The sequence below is a fragment of the Propithecus coquereli genome, unplaced genomic scaffold (genome assembly GCF_000956105.1).
Source record: "Propithecus coquereli isolate 6110/MARCELLA unplaced genomic scaffold, Pcoq_1.0 Scaffold163, whole genome shotgun sequence".
Taxonomy (NCBI): Eukaryota; Metazoa; Chordata; class Mammalia; order Primates; family Indriidae; genus Propithecus; species Propithecus coquereli.
This window is the reverse complement of record NW_012140858.1, coordinates 4,101,027-4,126,010: the sequence shown is the minus strand read 5'-3', so window position 1 is coordinate 4,126,010 and position 24,984 is coordinate 4,101,027. Positions and strand designations below refer to the sequence as shown.

Sequence of the window (24,984 nt, the reverse complement as noted above, 5' to 3'; positions counted from 1 at the left end):
TTTGGGAGAAGGAGCTGGCAGACTCAGGAAGGGAATTAGCATGAATTTGGTACCTACTATGTGCCAGGTACTGTATAAACAGTTTACATTAACTTAAAAATCCTTGTTGCTTTTTTAATGTAGAAGCAGGCACAGAGAGGTTAGGTAATTTTTCCAGTGTCACACAGCAAGTCATCAGCAGAGCCAGGAGCATTGCTCAGTGTGTCTGACCCTAGAGCCCCAGCTGATCAAGGCGAAGTCAAGAACAGGTGTACATCATCCTTTCCTCCCTTCCAGGTCACTAACTTGCGTCTTGGACCAGCCTCTCCTTCCTGAAGTTGAGAATCTCTGTTCCCGAAAAGCAAAAAGCTTGTCCCCTAAGGTCCATGCCCTGAAATAAGCTGGATAAATCACCATTACGTGTCCTTACTTGGGACTGTTTCAGAACGCTTCTTTGGCATACGCTCCTCAGCACAGTAACCTGATAGTCTCGTGAGCTTGTGGTACACTTCATGCTTGCACTCGGCGCATGTTTTAGAACACAGAGGCATACACACATCTGCTGTGTTCACACGTCCCATCAGTCTCCCTACCCTGTGACCCTCTCCACTCCATTTCTCACTCCTCCGCTGCGCAGAGACTTGTGTCAGCCTGGTCTATGATTTTCGGGTTTCAGAGACAGCTCCAAAGAGCTGAGTGAGGCAGATTTGCCTCCTGAGAGCATTAATCCAAGTAGCAAGTTATTAAGTTTGAAGACATAACACATATAATTTACATTTCCATAATCATTACGTGCCACCTGAATAGCCGTCTGGTGATGGATGGTATCTCAGCCATGCCATCTGCTGGGTCAGATCGAGATTTCGCTATGATCTGGGTTGGTGGAATGCCCCTGGGTCGAGTTTCGCCGGTGAACACGTGATGACAAGCATGGGAACATAGCACTCTGATGACCGTCCCTGCCGGCAGTGGGCTCTCCTTGGATCTTACCTTTTTTCCTTTTAGCCAGAGCTCATTGAATTCCTAAGTGACAGGCATTGTGCTAACAGGGCTCCTTTAGCTCAGGAGAGAGTGGACTCACGATCTTCATTTTGCAGGAGGGAAAACAGACGGACAGAGGTTTGGTAACTTGCGTGAGGTGGCACGGCTAATAGGCAGTCGATTTGGGAAGACATGGTGGGATAGGCACGCGCAGGTAGAGCTTGCAGGTTGCTCTCTTGTAGGTGTTGGATGTGGTTCACCCCCCTGCAGGCGGCTGTCTCCAAAGAATAAGGACATAGCTGTGGCCCCAGTGGAGGGGCAACTCCCCGGCCTTCAAGTCCCTTCAAAGGTTTGCTGCAGTTGCGGCAGTGCTGGGTTGGGGTGTGCTCCCTGCATGCCTGAGAGTCTCCGTCTGCCCTCCTGGTGTTTTCTTAAACTCTGTAGAACCTCAAAGTCCCACGTTCTGGACCAGGTTCGAGGATCTGGTTCAGTGACCTGGTAGCAACCCCAGCAGCACGGTTCTAGTGCTCATTCCTGGGATGGGAGAAACGGAGGACAGTTTCCTCGGCCCCACCCTCAGGCCTGCCTGGAGTCTATCCCTGGATGTCCCAAAGCCCCCACCTCTCTGCTAGAGCGACCCTGACCACTGTGTAAGTAAACATAGCTGTTCCTTCTAAGTGCAGCCCTGAACCAGAGGGACATAGAAGTTTAACTTGGGGCAAGACGTTAGCAAACACCATGTCCAACCTACTCGTGGCTGGAAACCGAGGCTTAGGAAGGGGAGGAAGTGGCCCCAGGTCACCCAGCAAGCCACTGGCACAGCGGGGACATGCCTGGGCCTCTGTCTGACAGGCCAGAGCTTTCTCAGTTGCTACGGCTGCTTGCGAGGGAGGCTCGCTCTGGCGAGGGAAGTGAAGTGGATGGCCCTGGAGTACCTGACCGTGAGCGAGGACTCACCATCCCCCGGTGGCCTGACCCTCAGGGCTGCAGGCGGCAGTGGTGAGTGAGTGTGGAGGGCCGGCGGAGTCACTATGGAGCGAGAAGCAGCCGGCTTTCTTTAGGAATTAACTCCTCTGTTGAATGGCGCCCTTTAAAATAAGCAGGCGATTGCAAAAATGGAGGCAGGAAGGCATTAGACCTCAGACCACCCCCTTCCTCTTCCCTGCGAGATGCACACACATTTTCATTACATTAAAGAGCAATGGATTTGGGAGGCCGAGGTGGGAGGATCACTTGAGGCCAGGAGTTCCAGATCAGAATGGGCAACATAGTGAAAACCCCGCCTCTAAAAAAAAAACTTTAGAAATTAGCTGGGCATGGTGGCATGTACCTGTAGCCTCAGCTACTGAGGAGGCTGAGACAGGAGGATCACTCTGGGTGACAGAGCAAGACCCTGTCTCATTAAAAAAAAAAAAAAGTGACGGGTGGAGCCAGTCCCATGGGGTTCTGATGGCCACTGCGCTGAGGCCATATTCTGAGAGCCTTCGTAGATGTCGAAAGTGCTGTCTCAGGAATCTTGTTGTTTTTCTTCAGTTTTGCCAGAAAAAAAAACAAAGCGGCAGAGGAGGATTTAGAGGGTCTTGCTCTCCAAGACCCACTGAAACCCCCACATTTGTGCCCAAAGAAGAGCCAAAAATCAGAGGTAGTGGAATGGTCAAAGCTCAAACGGTGTCAGATTTTCTGGTCCCATGGTCTTGTGATGGGGAAACTGAGGCACAGGCACAGAGGGCCAAGGGCTTGCCCAGGGCTGGCCTCCTGTGTCCTGGGCTGTGCCTCTCATGTCCCTACCCTATCCGTCCCTTCCCAGCTTGGGGTTTCAGGGTCCCCTTCTGGAAAGCTTTGGGGGCATAGCACGTGGGAGACTCAGTGACCTGCCGGGCCCTCTCCAGCGCTGGCTCTCCGTGGTGTTCTCATCCGAAGCATTAACCTCCTCCAGCTCTCAAGGTTGCTGCTTGCCTATTTATAGAACTGACCAAGAGGATCCTACTATTGCCAGCAATAAAGAATACAAATGATGCTCTGCGCATTATTCTTTATTCTTCCCCCGCTCGCCTTTTTTTAACTCCTTGGACAGTGCTTTGATTCTGCAGCTTCGTTCCCCTTCTCCACGCAGACACGCTGGGGCAGAGGGGGGAGCGGGCGGTGTCATGTGCTGAGTTCCTACTGTGTGCCAAGGCGCTGAACTTCATGCACGTTGCCTCATTAAGCCACACTGCCCCGGGAGGTGGGAATCGTCCTCCTCCTCCGTTCACACATGCTGCTTCGTGAGCGGAAGTAGCTGGCCCAAGGACTCTCTGGTAACAAGCAGCAGAAGTGCGACAAGTCTCCTTCCGCCTGGCTGCACAATCCGTTGTTCTTTCCACTCACACATCTCTGTTCCTGACTCTAGCACGACCTTCCAAATCAGACGTGGCTGCAGGAGAATGCCTGTGAGTGATGGGTTTTGGCGGGGGGTCAGTATTTACTTTCTCTCCCAATCAGACCAGTCTTTTCTCAGGACCTACTGTGTGACAGGCAGTCCCTTATCTCTTACTTGGCACAAGTGTCATGAGGACCCACTGTGGACCTGTGGATGCCTTGTTTCTCACCATGCTACAAGGGTAACAAGGACCTACTGTGTGTCAGGCAATGCCGTATCGCTTACCAGGCTCAAGTATCAGGGGGACCTGCTGTGTGCTGGGCAATGCCTTGTCCCTTACCAGGCACAAGTGTCATGAGGACCTACTGTGCACCAGGCAATGCCTTGTCTTTCACCAGGCTGCAAGCATCATGAGGTTACGCCCACTGTGTTTCCTCTCGCCTGGCACACGGCAGGGACACAGCAGGCCCTTGGTCAGCCCTTGCTGGATGAATGGTGGGGCCCAACCCCAGGGTGTCTGGGAGGGAGCAGAGCAGGAGGCGGGCTGGCTGGACCAGCATCAGCGCAGTGAGCTGTGCCCTCACAGAGGAGGGAACAGGGTACAGGGGTCGGGAAGACGTGAGGGGACAGAGAGGACAGCGTAGCCTCAGAGGCTTCTGCCGACGCCACCTGTGCCCTGGGACCCACTTTCCACTTTGTTCTGGCAGGAGCCCACTCGGTCTCAGGCTTGCTCCGTCCTGCCTCTCCCAATTAACAGAGGTTTGACTTCCCTGACTATTGCGTCAGGGGAGCGAGTGCTAAAAGAACATTGTAAATCTTTCCCTGCTCATCTTCTCAAAAGTCTTTTTTAAAAGCAGAATTTTGGAGAGCCGCTATCCTCTTGTTATCCTTCCACCGGGACTGGTATTAAGGGGGAATGGAGGCGCCTCCCGGCTCTCTTCTTCCTCTGGGAGAGGTTTGGATGTCAGAGTCACCTCTTCCCGCAGGCCCTGCCCAGCCAGGCTCCCCGCCGTCTTTGAAAGCTCAGCCCTTGGTCCAGTCGTCTGCTGGAGTATTGGGGCATCAGTAGGGCTGAGAGTGTGGCAAGTTGGGGCAATCCCTGGGGAGAGAGAGCTAAGTGCCCCCTCCCCCTTCTTAGGCATATTTTTTTTATTCAATATTGAAAGCAATGTGCCCTCATTGTGGAACATTTGGAAAATATTGAAACAGGAAGAGCAAAATAATAATCACCCATAACCCTGCCACCCAGAGAGAAGCGCTGCTAGCATCTTGACATATGGCTTCTCGGTTTGGTTTTGTTTCATTTTTCCTGTATGATGTTTCTGTTAACATAACCGAGTTCATATCGTGTGACATGATTTGTAATCTTTTAACCCCACTTAAGATTAAAATATCTCACATTTCCGTGGCATTACAAACTCTTTGTAAACATGATTCCCATGGCAGCATAAAATTTCAGTATGTGTAGATACCATCGTAGTCACACAGCCAGTCAGCTGCGGCTGCCATAGCGAAATACCATAGATTGGGTGGCTTAAACAATAGAAATTTAATTTCTCACCATTCTGGAGGCTGGAGGTCTAAGATCAGGATGCCATCATGGTCAGGTTCTGGTGAGGGCTCTCTTCCATGCTTGCAGACTGCTGCCTTCTTGCTGTGTTTTCATGTGGAGGAAAGACCAGAACTTTCCCTCTCTTCATACAAAGCCCACATGACCTCATGTATCTCTAATTATCTCCCAAAGGTGCATCTCCAAGGTACCGTCATGTTGTCAGTAAGGCTTCTACGCATTCAGTCCCTACCATGGGATGTGTTTGCTGGGAATCCTGGGGCTACGTGCCTGTCTCCCTGCATAAACATCTTCATCTCAGCTGCAGGTGCCTTGTAGGAAAGCAATATGGTGGATCCGAGCTTCCACCCCAGGCCGTAGAGCTTGGGCTCACGTCCCCATGTGGTTCTTCCAACCACACACTGGAAAATGTACTATCAAGGTGGTGTCTACACTCAACGTCAGTTGCTATGGGAAAGGAACTCCTTGCTCACTGTGTGTGATTTCCCTCCATTTCCTCATCTAAGTAACAAGATCCCTCCCCACCAGGATTGGGTTCCGTGAGGATTTCATGGGATAATGCAGGCCAGGTGCAGAGCAGAGTGCCTGACCCAGGCAGGCCTTTATACATGTTAAGCCATTGCTATCAATGTTTGTATCTCTTGACGCTCTTGTCTGGTATCTTATCGGGGTTCCTAAGACCACACGAGGTTCTGTGATTCACTGGAGAGGTTCATGGGATTCAGCACACACTTGTACCTGTGGCTAAGGTTCATACATCGAATAGATAGAAAGCAAAACGAGCACAGGGAAAAGGCACATTGGCAAAGTCCAGAGGAAACCAGGCACAAACTTCCAAGGGTCTCCTCTCTGTGAGTCACGCAGGACACGCTTAATTCCTCCAGCATCAAACTGTGACAACGCGTGTGTACTATTGTCTATCGGGGAGCCCATTAGAGACCACTCAAGGATTTTACTAGGGGCTGGACACGTAGACACCGTCTACCCTCCAGACCCCCAGAAGGAAAGCAGGTGTTCAGCACAAACCACACTGTTTGCACAGTCTGCGTACAGGGAGCCACATGTATCTGTTAGGGAATGGTGCGGACACTGTCCGAGTCCAAGTTCCCAGACACCAGCCACAGGCTGGCCTTGCAGGCAGGTCCGTCTGAGGACAGCAGCCTCAGGCCTGCAGTGTTAACCCTTTTCTGCACAGGTATCCTGAGAGATCACAGTTCTTGTGTTTGGACCACTTCACGAGAGGGGTGGGACAGATGTCCTTGTTTCCATAGGACAAAACTGAGGGCTTTAAAAAGAAAAGGACTTGGGGGCTGGCTTCCTCCCCCCGTATGGGGTCTTGAGAGGAAGTGAGGTCTGGGTAATGAGAGGGTGTCCCTTATTTCCTCGTTTCTCTAACCTGTGTGTCCCTCTCTCTCTAGGCTCTGAAGGGCTCCAAGAAGCTGGTGCTGTCCGTGTACTCAGCAGGACGCATCCCTGGGGGCTACGTCACCAACCACATCTACACCTGGGTGGACCCGCAGGGCCGCAGCATCTCGCCCCCCTCGGGCCTGTCCCAGCCCCACGGCAGTGCCCTGAGGCAGCAGGAGGGTGACCGCAGGAGCACCCTGCACCTCCTGCAAGGCGGGGATGAGAAAAAGGTAAGCAGGGTGTGGGAAGGAGGCTGGCCCCTGAGACACCATGTTCTCCTTCCAAACCCGGAACAGAGAAGCTTCTTGAAGCTTCTAGAAGAAGGGCCTTGGTTCTCTCAGGGCTCTCCCTCAAGCCCCTACTGAAGGGTATTGATTTTTCTATCTTTTTCTTTTCTTTTTGACCTGTGCAGCGTATATTATGATAAAGGCTAAGCTGCTGCAATAAAAGAACCCAAATACTGTGATTTAAATGGGAGAGACTCTTTCTCCCTCATGTAGCAGAAAAGAGGGGACAGTGTGGTCTAGGGGCAGCACCGCTCTGCTCCAGGACTTACTCTGGGATCCAGATTCCCTCCGTCCACCATCCCCTAGGGTGTCGCCCCTTCTAGTGGTTGAAGCTGGGCCACACCAGGGCCCCAGCCTAGCCCCCAGGAAAGGGCGAGAGAGAAAGCTCAGGGCACCTCTTTATTTTTTTTTTTTTTTTTGAGACAGAGTCTGTGTTACCCGGGCTAGAGTGCCGTGGCGTCATCCTAGCTCACAGCAACCTCAAACTCCTGGGCTCAAGCAATCCTCCTGCCTCAGCCTCCCGAGTAGCTGGGACTACAGGCATGCGCCACCATGCCCGGCTAATTTTTTCTATATATTTTTAATTGTCCGATTAATTTCTTTCTATTTTTAGTAGAGACGGGGTCTCGCTCTTGCTCAGGCTGGTCTCGAACTCCTGAGCTCAAACAATCCGCCTGCCTCAGCCTCCCAGAGTGCTAGGATTACAGGTGGCCCAGGACTGTTTCTTAAAAAACAAAAAGACTGAGACGGTCCCCTGATGCCTTAACCTTCTCTCTGGGTGCCGTCTGCACTGGGCCCCTTGATTGCTCCTGGGACCAAGGACGTAGCTCCTGCAGGCAGCTCTCTGGTTTTAGGACCTTGACACCGACAGCCAGGAGGCCACACAGCTTGGGGCTCCGAGCCAAGCGCCTTCCCTCTGGAGACTCTTTCTCAGCTCTCCTTTTCCTTTCGATAAGACTGTAACGTTTATTTAATGTGTTTTGTGTTCTTTGCGCAAACGTCAATATGCAGGACGAGGCAGAGATCAGAGTGGCTTCTGTTGGAGGCGAGCAGCAGCAGGGTACCTCATTGGTATGCACTGCAGCAGCCCGCCAGGGCTGCTTCAAGGTTGCCAGGGCTGGGTGGGCTTGGACTGCCCCTCCCCACCAAGGCACGTTGCTCTCTGGCAATCTTGAGAGATGTTAAGTCATGTTCAAGGGCAGCCTTCCAGTGCTGGGCAGAGAACGTGCTTTATCTTTTCCTCGAGCCCTTTGCATGAGCTTAGAGTAGAGATTCTCATTGATTGAGAGTTCTCACGACATCTTGCTGAGTCCTCACAGCTGCCCGGTGGTAGGTGTCACTGTCCCCATCTTACAGATAAGGAATTGGAGGCTAAGCACTGCGGCAACTAGGACCCATTCAGTGAGTCACCTGGTGCTTCCTGAGCACCTGTGGTGTGCCTGCTGGTGCCACGGGAGGCGGGAGAAGAGCAATGGGCAGGAGAGAGGTCCTGCTCTGTGGAAGCTTCCAGTGAGTTTGGAGGTGGCGGGGAGAGGGAGACAACAGTCCAAAAATGAGCACGAATGAGCAAGATAATTAAGATGGTGAAAGTTGATGGAAATGAAATCAGAAGGGGGTAGAGGGTGATGGGGAGGGAGGGAGGGACTGCTTCAGATGAGGTGGTCAGGGAGAGCCTCTCTGAGGAGATGGCTTCTGAGCTGAGACCTAGAGAGGCAGAAGGAGCCGCCATGTCCCATTTTAGGAACTGAGAATCCCAAGTGGCAAGGACAGCATATGCAAAGGCCCTGAGGTAGGACTGCAGCCAGCGTCTTCAAAACACACTGCTGGAATTGAGCGGGTCCCAGGGTAGGTGGTAGATGAGGTGCCCTCAGGGAGTCTTGGAGCAACTTCTATGAGAATGCAGAGGGCAGAAAGAATCATGCCCCAGGGAGGATGCAGATACCAGAGGAGGCGGGAAGTACCCAGAACCACACCAGAGAGGGCTTTCCCCGATCGCATAGCTCTGGACTGAAGCGTCTACCCTCCTCCCTATTTCTCCTCCTCCTAGCAGGATGTGGAGACCCCCGTTTCCCTGTTGGGGAGCAGGGTGGGCTAATGTCTCTGGAGCCCTTGCTGCTGGATCCTGGCCCTGGTGGGCTCTGATTCTCTTCTCTCCAGCGGCCTGGTCCCATCTTCTGATGTTCCAAAAAGCTGCGACGAGACTCTTGGACTCTCTGTGCCAAACTTCAGAGGTCCTAAATGTAGCCTCAACAGAGGTGCACCTCTCAGGAAGTGGGTTCTCAGGGAATAATGAGGTAGAAAATCACACGTGTAGCCGAGTACCCTTGAAAACCCTTTATGCTGTCCACTGAAGTGGGTTTCAGTTTTGCAGCCCTTCCCAGTAATGTTCTCCATGCTGCAGAGCGATGGCCGTCCTGTGAGGCTGAAGGCAGGAGCAGAAGGAGCAGAAGGGAGGAACGTGGGTAGCTCTTGGGGAATCAGACCTGTCCGCTCTCAGACCACTGTCAGTTCCCCAGAGTGAAGAGGGGCAGGTGCAGCCTGTGTGTCGTATGGCTTCCCGTTCCGTGCTCAGCCTCAGCCTTTATAGCCAGAATAACTAAGAATCGATCTGTTGGGGGGTTAGATGGGATGGCATCGGTGTGGCAAGGGTGGCAAGACACTGGGGCCAGGCCTGTGTGAGCCCATTTCCTCCTCTGTGACAGGGACACCATAGCAGGCCCACTCTGCTCACCACTGTGCAGGCTCCGTGGTGGGAAGGGGCGTGGTTTTGAGGCCTGGCACATCCTTAGTGCCTGGAACAGTGGAGAAGCTCAGTGAGTATTTATTACATGATGACTAAATTAAAGTGGAAACACATTGCCTAGGCCTGAGACACAGTAGAGGCTCGATAAATGGTAGCTGCGTTGGAATCTAAGTCTTGTTTGATCAGACCCACATACACTGTTCTTTGCTGAGTTCTCCCATCTTGAAAAGACTGAGAAATAATTTAGGGGCAGAGTGATAGATTTCAAGTTTTCTGAGTTTTTGTTTTTGTTTTTTTTTTAGATTGTGATAAAATACACAAAACATTACATTTACCATCTTAACTATTTTTTAAGTGTACATCTCAGTGTTGTTAAGTGCATTGATACTGCTGTGCAGCCAATCTCTAGACCTCTGTTCATTGTGCAAAACTAAAATCCTTTAAACAACAACTCCCCATCCCTGCCTGCCCCCACTTCTCAGGTCCCCCCAGATTCTGGTAACCACCGTTCTACTTTCTGTGTCTATGAATTTGACCACTCTAGGTACCTCCCATAAATGGAATCACACAGTATTTGTCCTTCTGTGACCGGCTTATTTCACGTAGCATAACGTCCTCCAGGTTCATCCATGTCGTAGCATGGGCCAGAATTTCCTTCCTTTTTAAAGCTGAATAATACTCCATTGCAGACTCTCTTAGTTTGGGCTGCTATAACAGAATGTCAGAGACTGGTTGGCTTATAAACAACAGAAATTTATCTCGTACGGTTCTGGAGGCTGGGAAGCCCAAGATCAAGGTGCCGGTGGGTTTGGTGTCTGCAAAGGCCCTCTTCCTGGTTCATAGTGCCGTCTTCTCGCTGTGTCCTCTGACGGTGGAAGGAGTCGGGGAGCTCTCTGGGGGGTCTTTTATAAAGACACTAATCCCATTCTTCTGGGGTCTACCTTCATGACCTCATTACCTCCCAAAACCCCACCTCCAAATACCATCACATTGGGGATTAGGTTTCAACATATGAATTTGTGGTGGGGACATAAACATTCCATCTGTAGCATGGGTACATACCACGTTTTGTTTATCCATTCATCTCTTAGTGAACACTCAGGTTGTATCCACCTTTTGTCTATTGTAAATGGTGCTGCTATGAACATGGTATATGAATATGTCTTTGGCACCCTGCTTTCAATTCTTTTGGGCATATACTCATAAGTAGAATTGCTGGATTATATGGTAATTCTCTTTTTAATTTTTTGAGGAACCACCACCATACTGTTTTCCATAGTGACTGCATCCTTACATTCTCAGTAGTACACAAGGGTTCCAATTTCTCCATATCCTGGCCAACACTTCGTATTCTCTGGTTTTTTGGATAGTAGCCATGCTATGGGTGTGACAGTGCTGGAGGTCACAGTGGGGACATGGTGGTGTTCAGGGGCAAAGCTAGTTCTATTTCCAAGATCTTGATCCTAACCATTACCCTATTTGACCACCCCAGCATGAGGAGGCAAATTTGGGGTGCCCCCTAGTGAGCCCTTAATCCTGGAAAGGACTTGTTCTGGCACCTTCTGTGAGGTAGGATGTGATACATGCCCTGTGAAAGGGACAGGGAGAGTTCTGTGGTGTGCAGAGGAGGGAGGGCCTGCCCACCAGAGAGACTGGGGAAGGCTTCCTGGAGGAGGCAGCGTTTGAGGTTTGACCACGTGGCAGTGGAATGGAGAGGTGGTCCAGACAGAGGGAACAGATGACAATGGGCTGGAGGTCAGACAGCAGGATGGGCCCTCTGTGGTATCGTTTGGCTGTGAAACAAGGCTGGAGAAGTAGCATGGAAGCGGCTCCTGCAGGGCTGAGGAGCCAGGCTAGGAGTGTGTGCATTGGGGAGCACCCTTTCCTGCAGGCCATGGAGACTAGCTGGGTGTCCTCCTGGCTGGTGGGGGAAGAAGATCAAAGTCAATTCCAGGTATGCAAAGACCTTTAGCAAGATCCTGAAAACGAACAGGTGCAAAGTTCATTTTTCAAGAGGGGTGGGAGTGGCTAAGTAAAAAAAAAGAGCTTCTGGAGCCAGTAAAGATGTTTCCGGTTCTAGTCAAGGTGACCTTCAGAGGTGGAAAATGCACCTTGGGGGAGGGTTCCAGTACTCCTCTGGTCTTCCCTCCTGTGTGCATATTCAGGAAGAGATTGTTCCTGGGTGGAGTGGGGTGAGCTCATTTCTTTGAAATCATTTGACGTGGAGGATGGTTTGAATCAGCTTACGGAGCTGGGGGTGGGGGGAGAGGACGCTGTATCTGATGGGAGAGCGAGTGAGTTGCCGTGGGGTCCTTGGGGTGGAGGGAAGGAGCGTGACGTTTCCAGACGCTTCTCTGAGGCGGAGGCGTCCCCTGCTTGCTGCTCCTCCGTGCCTCCCCCAGTCTGGGCTGCGGGACCGACCACCTGTCCTTGGGCTGTGAGTGTGAAGGTGCAGGGGCTCAGCCTGGGCCCGTGCTGAGCGCCCAGCAGAATCTCAGAGGCTTTCGGGAGAGGCTTCCTTCTCCTGCTTCTGTTGCTTCTGCACACCACACTTACACTTCCGTCACCCTTTTTTATTGGAGATGGGCTTGTTAACCTGGTGATGGAGCCGCAGCTTCCCAGCAGTTATCTCTGCACTGCAGTTTTCAGATTCCAATATGGTTTTCAGAATCGTGTGACTCATAGGCCAAACCTCTAAAGTCCTTGCAGATAGTGTCATTATGCCCATTTTCCGGATGAGAAAATGGAGGCATGGAGAGCCTGAGTGAATTGCCCCAGGCTGCACAGCTAGTGAGTGGCCGGGGCAGGTCGTGCTCACGTTGTTAGGCTTGTCCCTGGCTCCTTCAGTGTCCCCTGGCTCTGGCCCTTTGGGTCCAGCCTCTGTACAGCCACTGGGGCAGCTCCCTCTGGGTGGAGAGGCAGCAGGGCCTACCTGCCCACAGCGCCTGTGATCTTGGTCAGCACCTGGAATCTGCTCGGGGGAGTGATGGGGACAGGAACAGCCATTTGCAGGACTCAAATGCCCCCTGCGACCCTACCTGGTCATTGCCCATGATCCTTGCAGACAGCCTCCCAAGGTTCCGTGGCAAGGCAGGAAGGGTGATGTCTTGTGGTTGGGCCACCGGCAGTGCATGCCCCAGGCAGGTTGCACAATTCTCATTTTACTGACGGGGAACCGGAGGTTCGGGGAGGCCCCGGGCTTGCCCCAAGGGTGCCCAGGAGTGAGGGGCAAAATCAGAGCATAATGCAGGCCTGTGAGAAGCAGGGGGCTGGGCTGGTTACACGCTGGCTCTGCAGGCGGGCTGGGCTCCCAGCTGTATCAACCTCAGCCCCATCATTTCACCCCTCAGTTTCCTCATCTGGAAAATGGGGATGCTGCAGAAACCATGGAGGAGGAGTGACGATTAAACAAGGTCATGCATGTAAAGTGCTGAGCACAGCACCTGGGACATAGGAGATGCTGAGTACGCTCAGTGACCGATGCAGCGAGTTGTTATTGTATTACTATTATTAGTGGTAGTGGCATTATTTTCACCAGGCCGGGCTGCCTCTCACGGCTTCATCTCCCGTAGATGAATTCTGGTTCATGCCAAAGCCAGTTGAATTTCCAGCGAGTGATCGAGGCAGATTACCCTGTGGCTGATAGAACTGTTGTTACACTTCTGTGATAAAGACTCAATTTTATTCCAATGTAAAGAATGCACGGGAAGGGGGCAGGGAGGTGGGGAGGTTTGTTTTCGTGTTTAGTGTTCAGAGGTGGTTGCTGCAGACAGCTGCTGCCATCTGGGTGTTCCTGGGCTGGGCTGCAAGGACACCCAAGCTTCCGTCGGCTCTGTCCTACAGCTGGGAGGGACCCTGGCGGGGGGCGGGGGGGACTGACTCCAGGAGCCTTAGTGTGCAGCCCCCGGGTGGGGTCTGGCTCATTCCATGCCCTGAAGGTGCAGTGTGGTGGAGGGGGCTGTCCTGTGGGTGTAAGGGGGGTTGCAGGCAGGAGCTGCCTACTCTGCCCTCAGCCAGTCCCCCTGCCCTCCTCCCCCATCTGAAGGCGCACACCCTCTCATGGGGGGGTCTTCAGGAAGTTGCCCCCTCTCCTGCTGCCGGTCCCCAGGAGTCTTCTGACAGTCCATATCTGAGCCTGTTACTGTCGTGCTCAAAGCCCAGCTTCCCGGCCTGGCTCACTGCCACCCCCACTCCCGGCCAGTCTCAGCCCTTCCCTTCCCTCTCCCGCCACACTCTGGCCATTGAGGCCCCTTGGTACCTCCAGCGCCACACTCTGTCCCATGTCTGTGCCCGGTGCTGCTCATCTTCCCTCCTCTCTCCCTGGCTGCCCGCTCGGCCTGCAAGACTCTGGGGTCACATTTCTGGGGAGCTCCGCCTGAGGCCAGGCTCCTGGGAATGGACTCAGAGACCAAGATTTGCCTGAAAGAGGTTTATAGGAGAGAGCTTGTGGCAGGCAGAATAATGGCGCCTGTCTGAAGATGTCCTCTTCCTCCTCCCCAGAAGCTGTGAGTGGGACCTTGTATGGCAAAAGGGACATTGCAGATGGGATTAAGTGGTGGTCGCGAGACTGGGGATTATGCTGGGTTACCCGGATGGGCCCAGTGCTTTACCGGGGTCCTTACAGGGGGGAGGTTGGAGGGTTGAGGTCGGACGAAAGGAGATGGGGTGATGGCAGCAGAGAGAGGTTGGTTGGAAGATGCCGGGCTGCTGGCTTTGAGGGTGGAGGATGGGGCCATGAGCCAAGGAATGCAGGCGGCCTCTAGGAGCTAGAAGAGGTGAGGAAACGGTTCTTCCCCAGACCCCCAGAGCGGTGCAGCCTGTCGGCCCACCGTACAGTTTTGACCTCTAGAATTGTCAGGTCACAACCCCCATGTTGCCTCAAGGCTCTGGCTTTGTGGTGACTTGTTACAGCAGCAGCAGTGCCCTGGGGGTCAATGCCAGCAAAGAAGTGGGGGACCAGTAATGACCCAAGGGAGGAGTGGGCCATGATGCCGTCACTGCAGAGGTCTTGGCAGGTCCCATGGCGCGTTCTGGAGCTGGGATGGCCCTGCAGAGTTGACCTGAGTTGAGGCAGGGGTCAGCTTCTACCCACCCCCACCAGCTAGTCACCGGACAGGGCAGGCGCTGCTCCCAGGGAGGGGTGTGACCTTGGCTGAGGCAGCTCCCGTGGCCTAGGGCAGTTCCCAGGGACGGCCTCACTGCCCTGGGGGAGGAGCGCCTTGGTCCTGGGGGGCACATGGCCCCTCCCCAGGGGGCACAGCAGCACTTCTGCATTCCTCTCAGCGTCCTCTTACCACTCAGCCATGTCCCGAGCCAAGAAGCCCTGTCCCCCTACTGCCCCCAGCCAGCACCAGCGCTCCTTCTTTGCACCCACAGGGCACCTGAGCCGCCCATCACACTCTGACCCCACTGCACCGGGAAGGTCTGTTTACTGGTCTCTCTGCCCCTCTAGACTGTGAGCCCCTCACGAGCAGGACTGTGTCTGCATCATCTCTAGGTTCCTGGACCAGCTCTGGGACTGCACTTAGTGGGTGCTCCCTGTGTTTGTGGAATGGCCACCATGGTCCATCAGGATGGATGGCAGAGCAGAAGACCCCTGGAAGGCAGGAGACCCCAAGGAGGCAGGAGACCCCCAGGAGACAGGAAATACCTGGGATGGCAGTAGACCTCTGGGATGGCAGTAGACCTCTGGGATGGCAGGAGACCTCAGGGATAGCAGGAGACCCCTGGGATAGCAGGAGACCCTGGGATGGCAGGAAACCCTGGGGAGGCAGAATGGTGGCTTCCCTGAGCCTGAACCGAGCCCTGATCCTAAGGAGGGAAGCTGGACAGTGAGGGAGCCTGGGCTGAGACCCTGAACACCCCCCTGACTGAAGCCTAAGCGAATGGTGGCCAGTGCAGGCAGGGCCCATGTCCTCTGTGCTGTGAAGAACCAGTAAAAACCTGAAGCTCGGCCAGGCGCGGTGGCTCACGCCTGTAATCCTAGCACTCTGGGAGGCTGAGGCGGGTGGATCGCTCAAGGTCAGGAGTTCGAGACCAGCCTTAGCAAGAGCGAGACCCCGTCTCTACTAAAAAAATAGAAAGAAATTAATCGGACAACTAAAAATATATAGAAAAAATTAGCCGGGCATGGTGGTGCATGCCTGTAGTCCCAGCTACTCGGGAGGCTGAGGCAGAAGGATTGCTTGAGCCCAGGAGTTTGAGGTTGCTGTGAGCTAGGCTGATGCCACGGCACTCACTCTAGCCAGGGCAACAGAGTGAGACTCTGTCTCAAAAAGAAAAAAAACAACAACAAAAAACCTGAAGCTCAAAGTGCTCCAGGATGTTAGCCCTGAGCGGATCCCCGGAGGTGGCCTCCTCACTGCCTGCCTTTTACTGCCGCTGTAACCGACCCAGAGGGAGAGAAGGGGCTTTCCCCACGTTCCTTCTTTAGTTCGGGGGCGGGGTTGGGGCGGGACGGAATTTTTCGGTTGCCGTTCCTTGGCTTTTTGGGACCGGGGTGGCCCGGCGGGGGTTGGTTGGCAGGGAAGGTTTCTTCGTTTTTTCCGGTGGTTCCCCTTTTTTGGGTTGGTTGCTTGGGCTCGGCTTCTTTTCCGTTCGGGGGGTTTGGGTTTTCCGGGGGGGGGGCCCCTTGTTTTGACTTGGGCTTGGGCGGGTTTTGTGTTGGGGGTTCTTTTGGGATTTTAGGGCTTGGGGTTTTGGGTTGGGGTTGGGGGTTGTTGTTGGGGTTGGGGGGGGGTTGCAATTGGACGGCTTTTATGCGCTTGACCCAACCCCAAGCCCTCCACCCCCACCCCATCTGTGGAAAAATTGTCTTCCATGAAACCCGTCCCTGGTGCCAAAAAGGTTGGGGACTGCTGTTCTAGGAGATCTTCCAGGCCGTGGCCTGGGCCTCCGTGCCGGCTGGAATCAGGGTGCTCTCCTGGGTGTGGGAGGGGGCTCCACAGCCTGCTGCCCCCCAAGGCCGTGTCTGCCCCAGGCCCTCTGATGTTCTCCTTTCCCTCTTGCAGGTGAACCTGGTGCTGGGGGATGGCCGGTCCCTGGGCCTCACCATCCGAGGGGGAGCCGAGTACGGCCTTGGCATCTACATCACTGGGGTGGACGCGGGCTCTGAGGCAGAGAGCAGCGGGCTCAAGGTGAGGAGAGGGGTGGAGGGAGGGAAGGACCTGTCCCGGCGCTCCGTGCAGCTGATTGCAGTCAGACTTCCAGCAGCGCAGTCACACCCCATCTCGAGGGCTGGCCCCAGCTGGAGCCCTCTCGGCTGCTGTCGCTCGGATTCACAGCTCAGAGCGGCAGCGGGGCGGCCCCCTGCACGACGTGGGCAGTGGGCCGGCCCCAGCTCATCATGGCTGCTGTTTTGCAAACACCGCTGACGGCCCGTGATGGCCCTGACTTCAGGGTTTATTCTGGAGCGTGGAGAGGGAAGAGAAGAGAAAGCCATGAGCTGGGGTTGGGGTTTCACTGGGTGGCTTCAGGGCTGGCATTCAATCAGGGGCAACCTGCAATTATGGAAATGGTATTATTAGCTCACATTTTAAAGAGGGCTAACCACGTGCCCGGCATTTGAGATTCACTTCACACATAATCATCTTATTGAATCCTCATGCTGCCCTGAGGGACAGGTTGTGATTTCTCCTATTTTCCAGTTGGGGAAACTGAGGCATAGAGAGGTTAAGCTGACTTGTCCAAGGCCTTACAGCTGGTGGGTTGTAGAGCAGGATTTGAAATCAGGCAGTCTTAATTCCAGAGCCCATGGCCTTAACACTTAGCACCGCGCCAGGGTGGACCGGGAACTTGCTCAGAGAGGCAAGACTCTGCCCATGAGGACGCTGGACCCAGGACACAGAGGTATTAATAAATAGTGCTGTGTGCTTGGGCTAAATCCTCACACTAGGGATGGCACAGCAGTGATGTGGAGTAATGACCATGGGCACAGATGGCCTTTAAGCCAGGCCTTGGGGGGGTATGAGCGGTGGGGGGTAGAGGGGCTAGGGAAGGAAGGGAGCGTCTGGCTGAACCATGCACCTTGACTATGGGTGACCAGATGGGTGACTGGTCCATGTGCAGGGCCAGGGGGACGAAGCACAGGATGAGGTGGTGTCCGTGTAACAAAGGGCCTTGCATGCCCCACCGCGTTGGGGGACTTGATTCTCCACACAGATGAGAAGAAAGTGTCAAGGCAGATTTGTGTGGACCCCAAGTTGCACCTTGGCAGACAGGCTGGAGTGCAGAGATGAGGCATCTGTCAGGGTCTCTCAGGAAACAGGTGTAGTGGGAAGAGCTCTGGCTTTGTAGTCAGGAAGGCTGTGTTCAACTCCCAGTTTTGTTGCTTTTGCTTCTATAGCTATGTGACCTTGGAGTGTCCCCTCCACCTGTCTGAGCTTCCCTCTCCTGTGTATTAATAATAAGTAGCATCCCTTTCTCAGAATTACTGAAAAGATCAAATGAGGAGCAAACTGATATTATTAATTATTATAGTAAACATTGCCATAGACTGAATGTTTGTGTCCCCCCCTAAATTCCTATGTTGAAATTGTCACCCCCAAGGTGATGGTATTAGGAGGTGGGGCCTTTAGGAGGTGATTGGGTCATGAAGGTGGGATTAGTGCCCTTATCAAAGGGGCCGCAGAGAGCTCCCTCACCCCTTCCGGGCTCTGTGAGGTCACAGCGAGAAGGCACCACCTGTGAACCTGGAAGAGGGCCCTCACCAGATACCAAATCTGCTTGCTGGCACCCTGATCTTGGACTTCCCAGCCTCCAGCACTGTGAGAAATAAATTTCTATTGTTGATAAGCCGCCCAGTTCTGTGGTGCTTGTTATAGCAGCCTGAACTGACTGAGACAAACATCATCATCTTCGTTATTACGAGCATGGCCTCCCAGCCAAGAAGTGCTGGAACTGGGATTTGAACTCATGCCAGCACACTCTGTGTTCTCAGCCACTATACCATAGAGCCTCCCGGTGATAACACAGGTGTTATTGCTCCCAGCAGAGAGGTAAAGAAATCGAGGCTCACAGAATTAAACTGACTTGCCCAAGGTCAAATTCTGTCTAATACCAGAGCTGGGATTTAAACCCAGGCCTGACAGTGCCCGGAATTGCCTTGTGCAGGGGAGGACTCCTAGGACCTGGGGCCTGCCACTGACCAGCTATGTGAAGGAGGGCATGTCGTTCCCCTCTCTGGGCATCAGCCTGCCTGCGTGGACAATTTGGCTAGATGATTTCTGAGATTTTCTCCTCAATCTGCACATTTTCCTGGCCCGAGAGGGCCAAAGGGTGCCCAGACACTAGGAACATACTCCATTCTCCCTCACCTGTATGTTCTCGTATTCACGGAGAGAGGCCAAAATCAGTAACCTGCAGGTAGATCTCTCCTTTGTGTGGAAGGAAGGAAGTGGACAGTCCATGCAGGCGGGCAGTGTCCGTGTCTGCCCCGCTTCTCTGTAATATTTAATCAGTGAGCATATACTGATTATGCCCACGTGCCACGCACTGCACTCTATAGCGTCTGACTGAGCAAGACGGACACAGTCTCTGACTTCCTAGAGCTCATATTCTAGTGGGAAGACAAGGGAAAAACAAAAACAAATTACACAACTGTTTATTTAGTTACCATTATGATAAATATCAAGATGGCAAAGCACAGGGAACCCATGTGAGTGTATGCCGGGGGAGACCAGCCTGGTCTTGGATATCAGGGAAGGCTTCCTGGAGGAAGAAACATTTCAGTTGGAATTTAAAAGAAAACAAAACTAATTATGTGAAAGAGGAGGCTGGGCGTGGTAGCTCATACCTGTAATCCTAGCACTTTGGGAGGTGGAGTCAGGACGATCCCTTAAGGTCAGAAGTTCAAGACCAGCCTGAGCAAGAGCGAGACCCCGTCTCTACAAAAAACAGAAAGCTTAGCCGAGCGCAGTGGCACGCACCTGTGGTCCCAGCTACTTGGGAGGCTGAGGCAGGAGGATTGCCTGAGCCCGGGAGTATGAGGTTGCAGTGAGCTATCATGATGCTATGGCACTCTGTCCCGGGCAACAAAGCAAGACCCTTTCTCAAAAAAAAGAGCGAATGAGAATTTTAGGCAAAAAGAACAGCAAATGCTAAATCCCTGAAGTGGAAAGAAGTGTTCCAGGATGCAAAGGAAAGCAGGTGTGGCTGAATGCAGAAAGCCAGGTGGGGAGAAGGTGCCGGCCGATGCCATCGAGGCAAACAGAACCACATCGCCCAGGGCGTGCAATTCCCCCAATACTGTGCATCCGTGAAAAGATGGTGATGGAGATCCGCAGTTATTAATGTGGAGGGGTATCTGTGGTCCATCGTTAAGTGGGAAACACAGGCTGGAAAAACCGCACAGCTAACAGGAGCTCATTTGTATTGTACGTGTATGCAAAACTATGCATCGAGAGCATCTATGCTGCCCACACACCAAAATGTCAACAGTGGTTATCTCAGGTGGTGACATTATGGATGATTTTCACTTTGTTCTTTACGTCCTTTTTCATTGTCTGAATGGAGCAAGCATTCTTTTTATAATCTTGAGAACAGCAACAGTAAAGTGATTTCCATACTGAAACAAGGCAGAGGAAAAATATTCCATAGAAGTTTTCCACTCACTTTAGTTTGCCTCTCAATTGCAGGCGATCAAAGGCTTTATTTGCTCATAAAACGCCCGCCTTCAGTAAAGTCCTTTCCATCTTCAGTCCCCTCCTCAGCACAGCGTTCCATATTCCCTGCCATTATTTTACTTTCCCCTCCAAGGCCCCTCGGATATGCTAACACCTGCCTACACTCACTCGGGCATCCAGGACTGATTAATTCTGTTTATTGCCAATGCACTTTCAGTGGAATTAGGCATATTGAAATGGAATAAAGGGGTTTGGCAGTGTGGGTGGTGGAGCCAAGAACAGGCTTTATTTGTAAATAGGGCTCCTTGCTGCTGTGCAGAGCTTTCCTGGAGTGAAAATGTGCCTTTTGCCTGGCTTCCAGCTGCTTAGCCCACTTAGCTCCTCGGGGCTGTTTGAGTCCGGGGAGGGGTCAGAACAACACCGCGCCCAGTGGAGAAACACTTAGAGGGTCAGGCAGGCTCCAGCACTTACCCTGGGAGGCCCCATGGAACTTGGAACCCTCCTGCCCTCCCAGCAGGGGCTGATGCCCTCTTCATAATCTATCTTTGGATTTCTCTTACTCCTTTGCACTCCTCCGCCCCCCAGCTTCAAACCCCATCAAAGAATGGACCACAGAACTGTCTTTGTTCCTTTAAGGACATAGATGATTAGATTGGCTGGCATTTAAAAATAATCATAATGATAGCAGTTGGCATTTATTAACCAGTTGTTATGAATCAGGCGCTATACTGAACACATTAGGTACACTTTTATGTAATCGTCCCCGTAGCCTGTGGTGGCATTAATAGCAGCATGTAACAGGCGAACAGCGGAGGCTCAGAGAGGTGTGGTGGCACGCCCGAGATCACACCGGGATCCAGGCCCACCACAGGCACATGCTTTGCTCTCCCTCCTTCCTGGTTCCCTAATTTCATCAAGTACCAAAAGACTACAGAGAGAGGAAATAAAGGACATTGAGTCTTCTTAGAAATCACCAAGCTTCCGAAGCCCAGTGTGGTTCCCGAATCCTGCCCAGCCCCACGGCCTCCACTTTGGAGGTTGTCCAGGGGTGAGAGGCCCATTTCATCTCTGCTCATGGGAGCCAGTTGCCATTCTGGCTGAGGCTTCTTGGAACAGGCTCTCTGTTCTTGTGAATGTCCCACTCTCGGGGTCCCCACTATGCTGCTTGTGGTTGTGGGGCAGGCCCGTAGAGTGTCTGGTGTAGAAACAGTGTTTTGGTGACTGTGGGGACAAGCCACCGCTTTGCAGGTCTGTCACGGTGCTGGGCGTCTCCAGGAGCCTGACTGTGCATCAGTTTCACTGGTGAAGCCGGCTGGGCTGGGGCTGACCCCTCCGCAGACTGGCTTCTGCTGTAGGATCTGTTCTCCCCACCTGCCCTCTCTGGACTGAGCCTCCAGACAGCACCCCTTTGCTGAGCTCCCACCAAGTGGCAGGTGATCTACATGTGCCATCTCTCTAAAGCCTCACTACAGCTCTGGGTGGAAGGAACTCTTAATCCCATCTATAAACTGGGCGTGTTTGCTTCGTGACAGTCTCTCCTTCCAGATTGTGGCTACCTGGGGCAGAGACTTGTGTTCTTTACACATTGTAGCCCCCTGCCCAGGACAGAGCCTGGCACATAGTAGGTGTTCAGAAAGAAGTTCTTGACTTGAAGAAGTGCCTGTGGCCGAGGCAGGACCCGAGCCAGGTGTCTTTGACTCCAAAGCTCTAATGTTGAACACTGTCTCCTTTGCATCCTGGCCTGAACCCAGCACAGAGCTGGCATTTTTGTTGAAGGAACGAATCCTGCTAAGAAGTGTTAGTGCTTTTCCCACTCGCCTAGGATGTGAACTGAGCATCAAACCCTTTCCCTCGGAGATGCTTGCGTTCGAGCTAAAGGAAGCTGCGTAGCAGCATGGCCGGCAGGGACGTTTGCTGGTCGCAGGTGCTCTGTGGACAGTAGGGGCCACCCTCAGCTCTTCCCCATGGAGGGTGGATGGCAGAAATCAGTCTACGCTCACAGATCCCAGCCTCCAAACCTCCCGTTTTACATCCGAGCAGACTGAGGGCCAGAGGGAGGGAAAGGACTCTCTGAAAGGGGGGTCCAGAGACCCCTTTTGCCATCAGGCATTTTGACCTCACCTGTTGACTGTGTCTCATGCTTCTGCTGGGAGAAGAGAATAAGGCTGACAAACTCTCCAAGCCTGCTTTCTGTTTATTCTTCCTGGGGGAAGAGGCGTGGTTACCATATAACATTTGTTTAATAAGGAACTTTTAAATGTATTTTATTCTTTAATTGTGGCTGATTTTATGGCAGTCCTAATAAAGATGACAAAAGTAGTATCTTAATTCCTGACGGGGCATATTACAAACACCTCTCTGCATTTAAATTCTACAGCTTAGATGAATGGATTAATTTCTAGAAAGACACAAACTACTAACACTAAGAAAGAAAGACAGATGACCTATATATCGTATATATCAAAGAAATTGAGTTTATAGTTAAAAACCATCCAAAAAAGAAAACTCAAGTCTAGATGCTTTCACAAATTAACTCTACCAAGCAGTTAAGGAACTGCTTAACTGCTTCCTTAATTTCTACAAAGTAGAAATCTAAGGGAACTTTCTTAATCTGATAAAGGGCATCTACAAAAAATGTACACCTAACATATTTCATGGTGAAAAACTAAGTGCTTTCCTCTAAGATTGAAATAGGCCAAAATTTTCTCTCTAAACAGTTGTATTAAATATCATACTAGAAATTGTAGTTAGTGCAATAAGTAAATAAAAAGAACCAAAAGGCATACAAATCAGAAAAGAAGAAGTAAGACTATTTACAGGGGCTGATCATCTACATAAAAAATTCCAAAGCATCTGTAATAAAGCTCCCAGAACTAATAAATGAGTTTAGCAAAGTCAAAGGACATGAAGTCAGCACACAAAAATCAATTGTATTTCTATATGCTAGCTGGAATTCAAAGTTAATAAAAACAATACAGTTTACAATAGCACTAATGAAGACTTAGGTATAAATATCTAACAACGTGTGCAATTTTTGCGTGCTGAGAAACGACAAAAAAAAAGAGATATATCCTGTTTATGGATAGGAAAACTCGATAGTGTGAAGATGTCAAGTCTCCCTAACTTGATCTGGATTCAACACAATCCCAATTCCAATCCCAGGAAGCTTTTTTGTAGATACTTACAAGTTCATTCTAAACTGTTTATGGAAAGGCAAAGAAACTAGAGGAGCCCAAACAATTCTGAAATAGAAGAACAAGTTGGAGGACTCTGTACCTGCCTTCAAGACTTAAAACAAAGCTACAGTAAACGAGACAGTGCGGTATTAATGAAAGGATAGACATACAGATCAATGGAACAGAAAGAGTCCAGCAATAAACCCATGCAAATATACCTGATTTTTAGCAAAAGTGCAAAGGTCATTCACTAGAGAAAGGGCAGTCCTTTGAACAAATGGTGCTGGAACAATTGGATGTCTGTGTGCAAACAAATGAACTTCAACCTCACACTTCATAAGAAAATCAACTCAAAATGAATCATAGACTAAAATGTAAAATGTAAGGCTATCGTTCTTCTAGACGAATACATATGAGAAAAATCTGCCTGACCGTGGGTTAGGCAAAGCATGGTCTATAAAAGAAAAGTCTGTTGACAAAATGGACTTCATTAAAATTAAAAACTCTTGCTCAGCAAAAGATACATTTAAAAGAATGAAAAGACAAACCATAGAAAGAAAATACTTTCTAATTACATTTCTAAAAAGGACTTGTAAATATGCTCCTCAGCTTATGATGGGGTTACATCCTGATAAACCCGTCATAAGTTGAAAATATCTCAAGTTGAAAATGCATTTACTACACCTAACCTACTAGCACCACAGCTCAGCCTACCTTAAAACGTGCTCGGAACACTTACATTAGCCTACAGTGGGGCAAAATTATCTAACACAAAGCCTGTTTTATAATAAACTATTGATTATTTCATGTAATTTATTGAATACTGAAAGTGAAAAACAGAGTAGTTGTATATGAGTACTCAAAGCACGGCTCCTACTAAATGCATTATCACTTAATCGTAAAATTGAAAAAGCACGAGTTGAACCATCATGATTCAGGGAACCTCTGTACTGAGAACATATAAAGAACTCAAAATACGCTGAAGACCTGGGAAACGGTTTTGTGTTGGAACTGTAGCGGTGGACACATGATCCCATGATTCTGCATTTGTCAAAACCCACAGAACTGTACATTACAGAGTGAGTTTTACTGCATATAAATTTTTAAAACTCAGCCAGGATGTGTATATTTGTGGGAGGGGGGTGGGAAGATGAAGTGCAGATGAGACGAATGAAGACAAAGGATTCCCCCAGCCGCACTGCCAGTGGTGGAAGAGAAAGCAGCTGATCTCAGTAACTGGGAAACGTTGGTTCAGCTGATACTGTAGGTCAAAGACAGGAACCATATGCAAACACTGTGCTCCACCGGCAGTTTTTCTGTTTCCCAAAAGGGTATGGATCAGGAAATCTGAAGCTACTTTATTTCAACTAGGGTTGAAAAAATAAAAAATAAGCAGCTATGTTTTAGATAATGAGAGCCAGGTTTCTCACTGGGAAAAAGTTACAAGTAAAAAGCAGGGAGGAGATAGAATAAGGCCTGTGGTGTAGGATTAGAGTCAGTCCTAGCGGTATGGACTCATTTACCAAAAAATGGAAAAAATACTGTACATGTATACACACAGAGTTAGATACAGAGACAAATAGAGACGTGTGTATGCGTGCATTGATGTTCATCCATATGGTTCCTCAACTCTATCTATTGAGAAGGGCTAGAGGCAGGGACACCCCAATAATAATAGGTACACCTAGCACCCAGATCTTAGTTTCTAACTACTACTCTACAAATAAAAGAAACCTAAAAGTGCTGCTAGTTGCCAAAGGAGAATAAAGTAAGTAGCCATGAGCCCATACTGATGCAATTACATAAATAACTGAATAAATAACCAGATGGGGAAGAAGAGACAACTCTTCCTTGAGGAAA

General features: G+C 51.1%; 1 protein-coding gene across 2 annotated transcripts in view; it reads left to right on the top strand.

Moving 5' to 3' along the window:
- The window catches only part of DFNB31 (deafness, autosomal recessive 31), a 91,304-nt gene that overhangs the window by 17,746 nt on the left and 48,574 nt on the right, over window positions 1–24,984 (top strand). For both annotated transcript variants that reach the window (XM_012641204.1, XM_012641203.1), the window contains exons 2-3: window positions 6,308–6,526; window positions 16,337–16,462. In XM_012641204.1, the coding sequence (XP_012496658.1) occupies window positions 6,308–6,526; window positions 16,337–16,462 (345 nt within the window). The remainder of the gene's footprint in view (window positions 1–6,307; window positions 6,527–16,336; window positions 16,463–24,984) is intronic.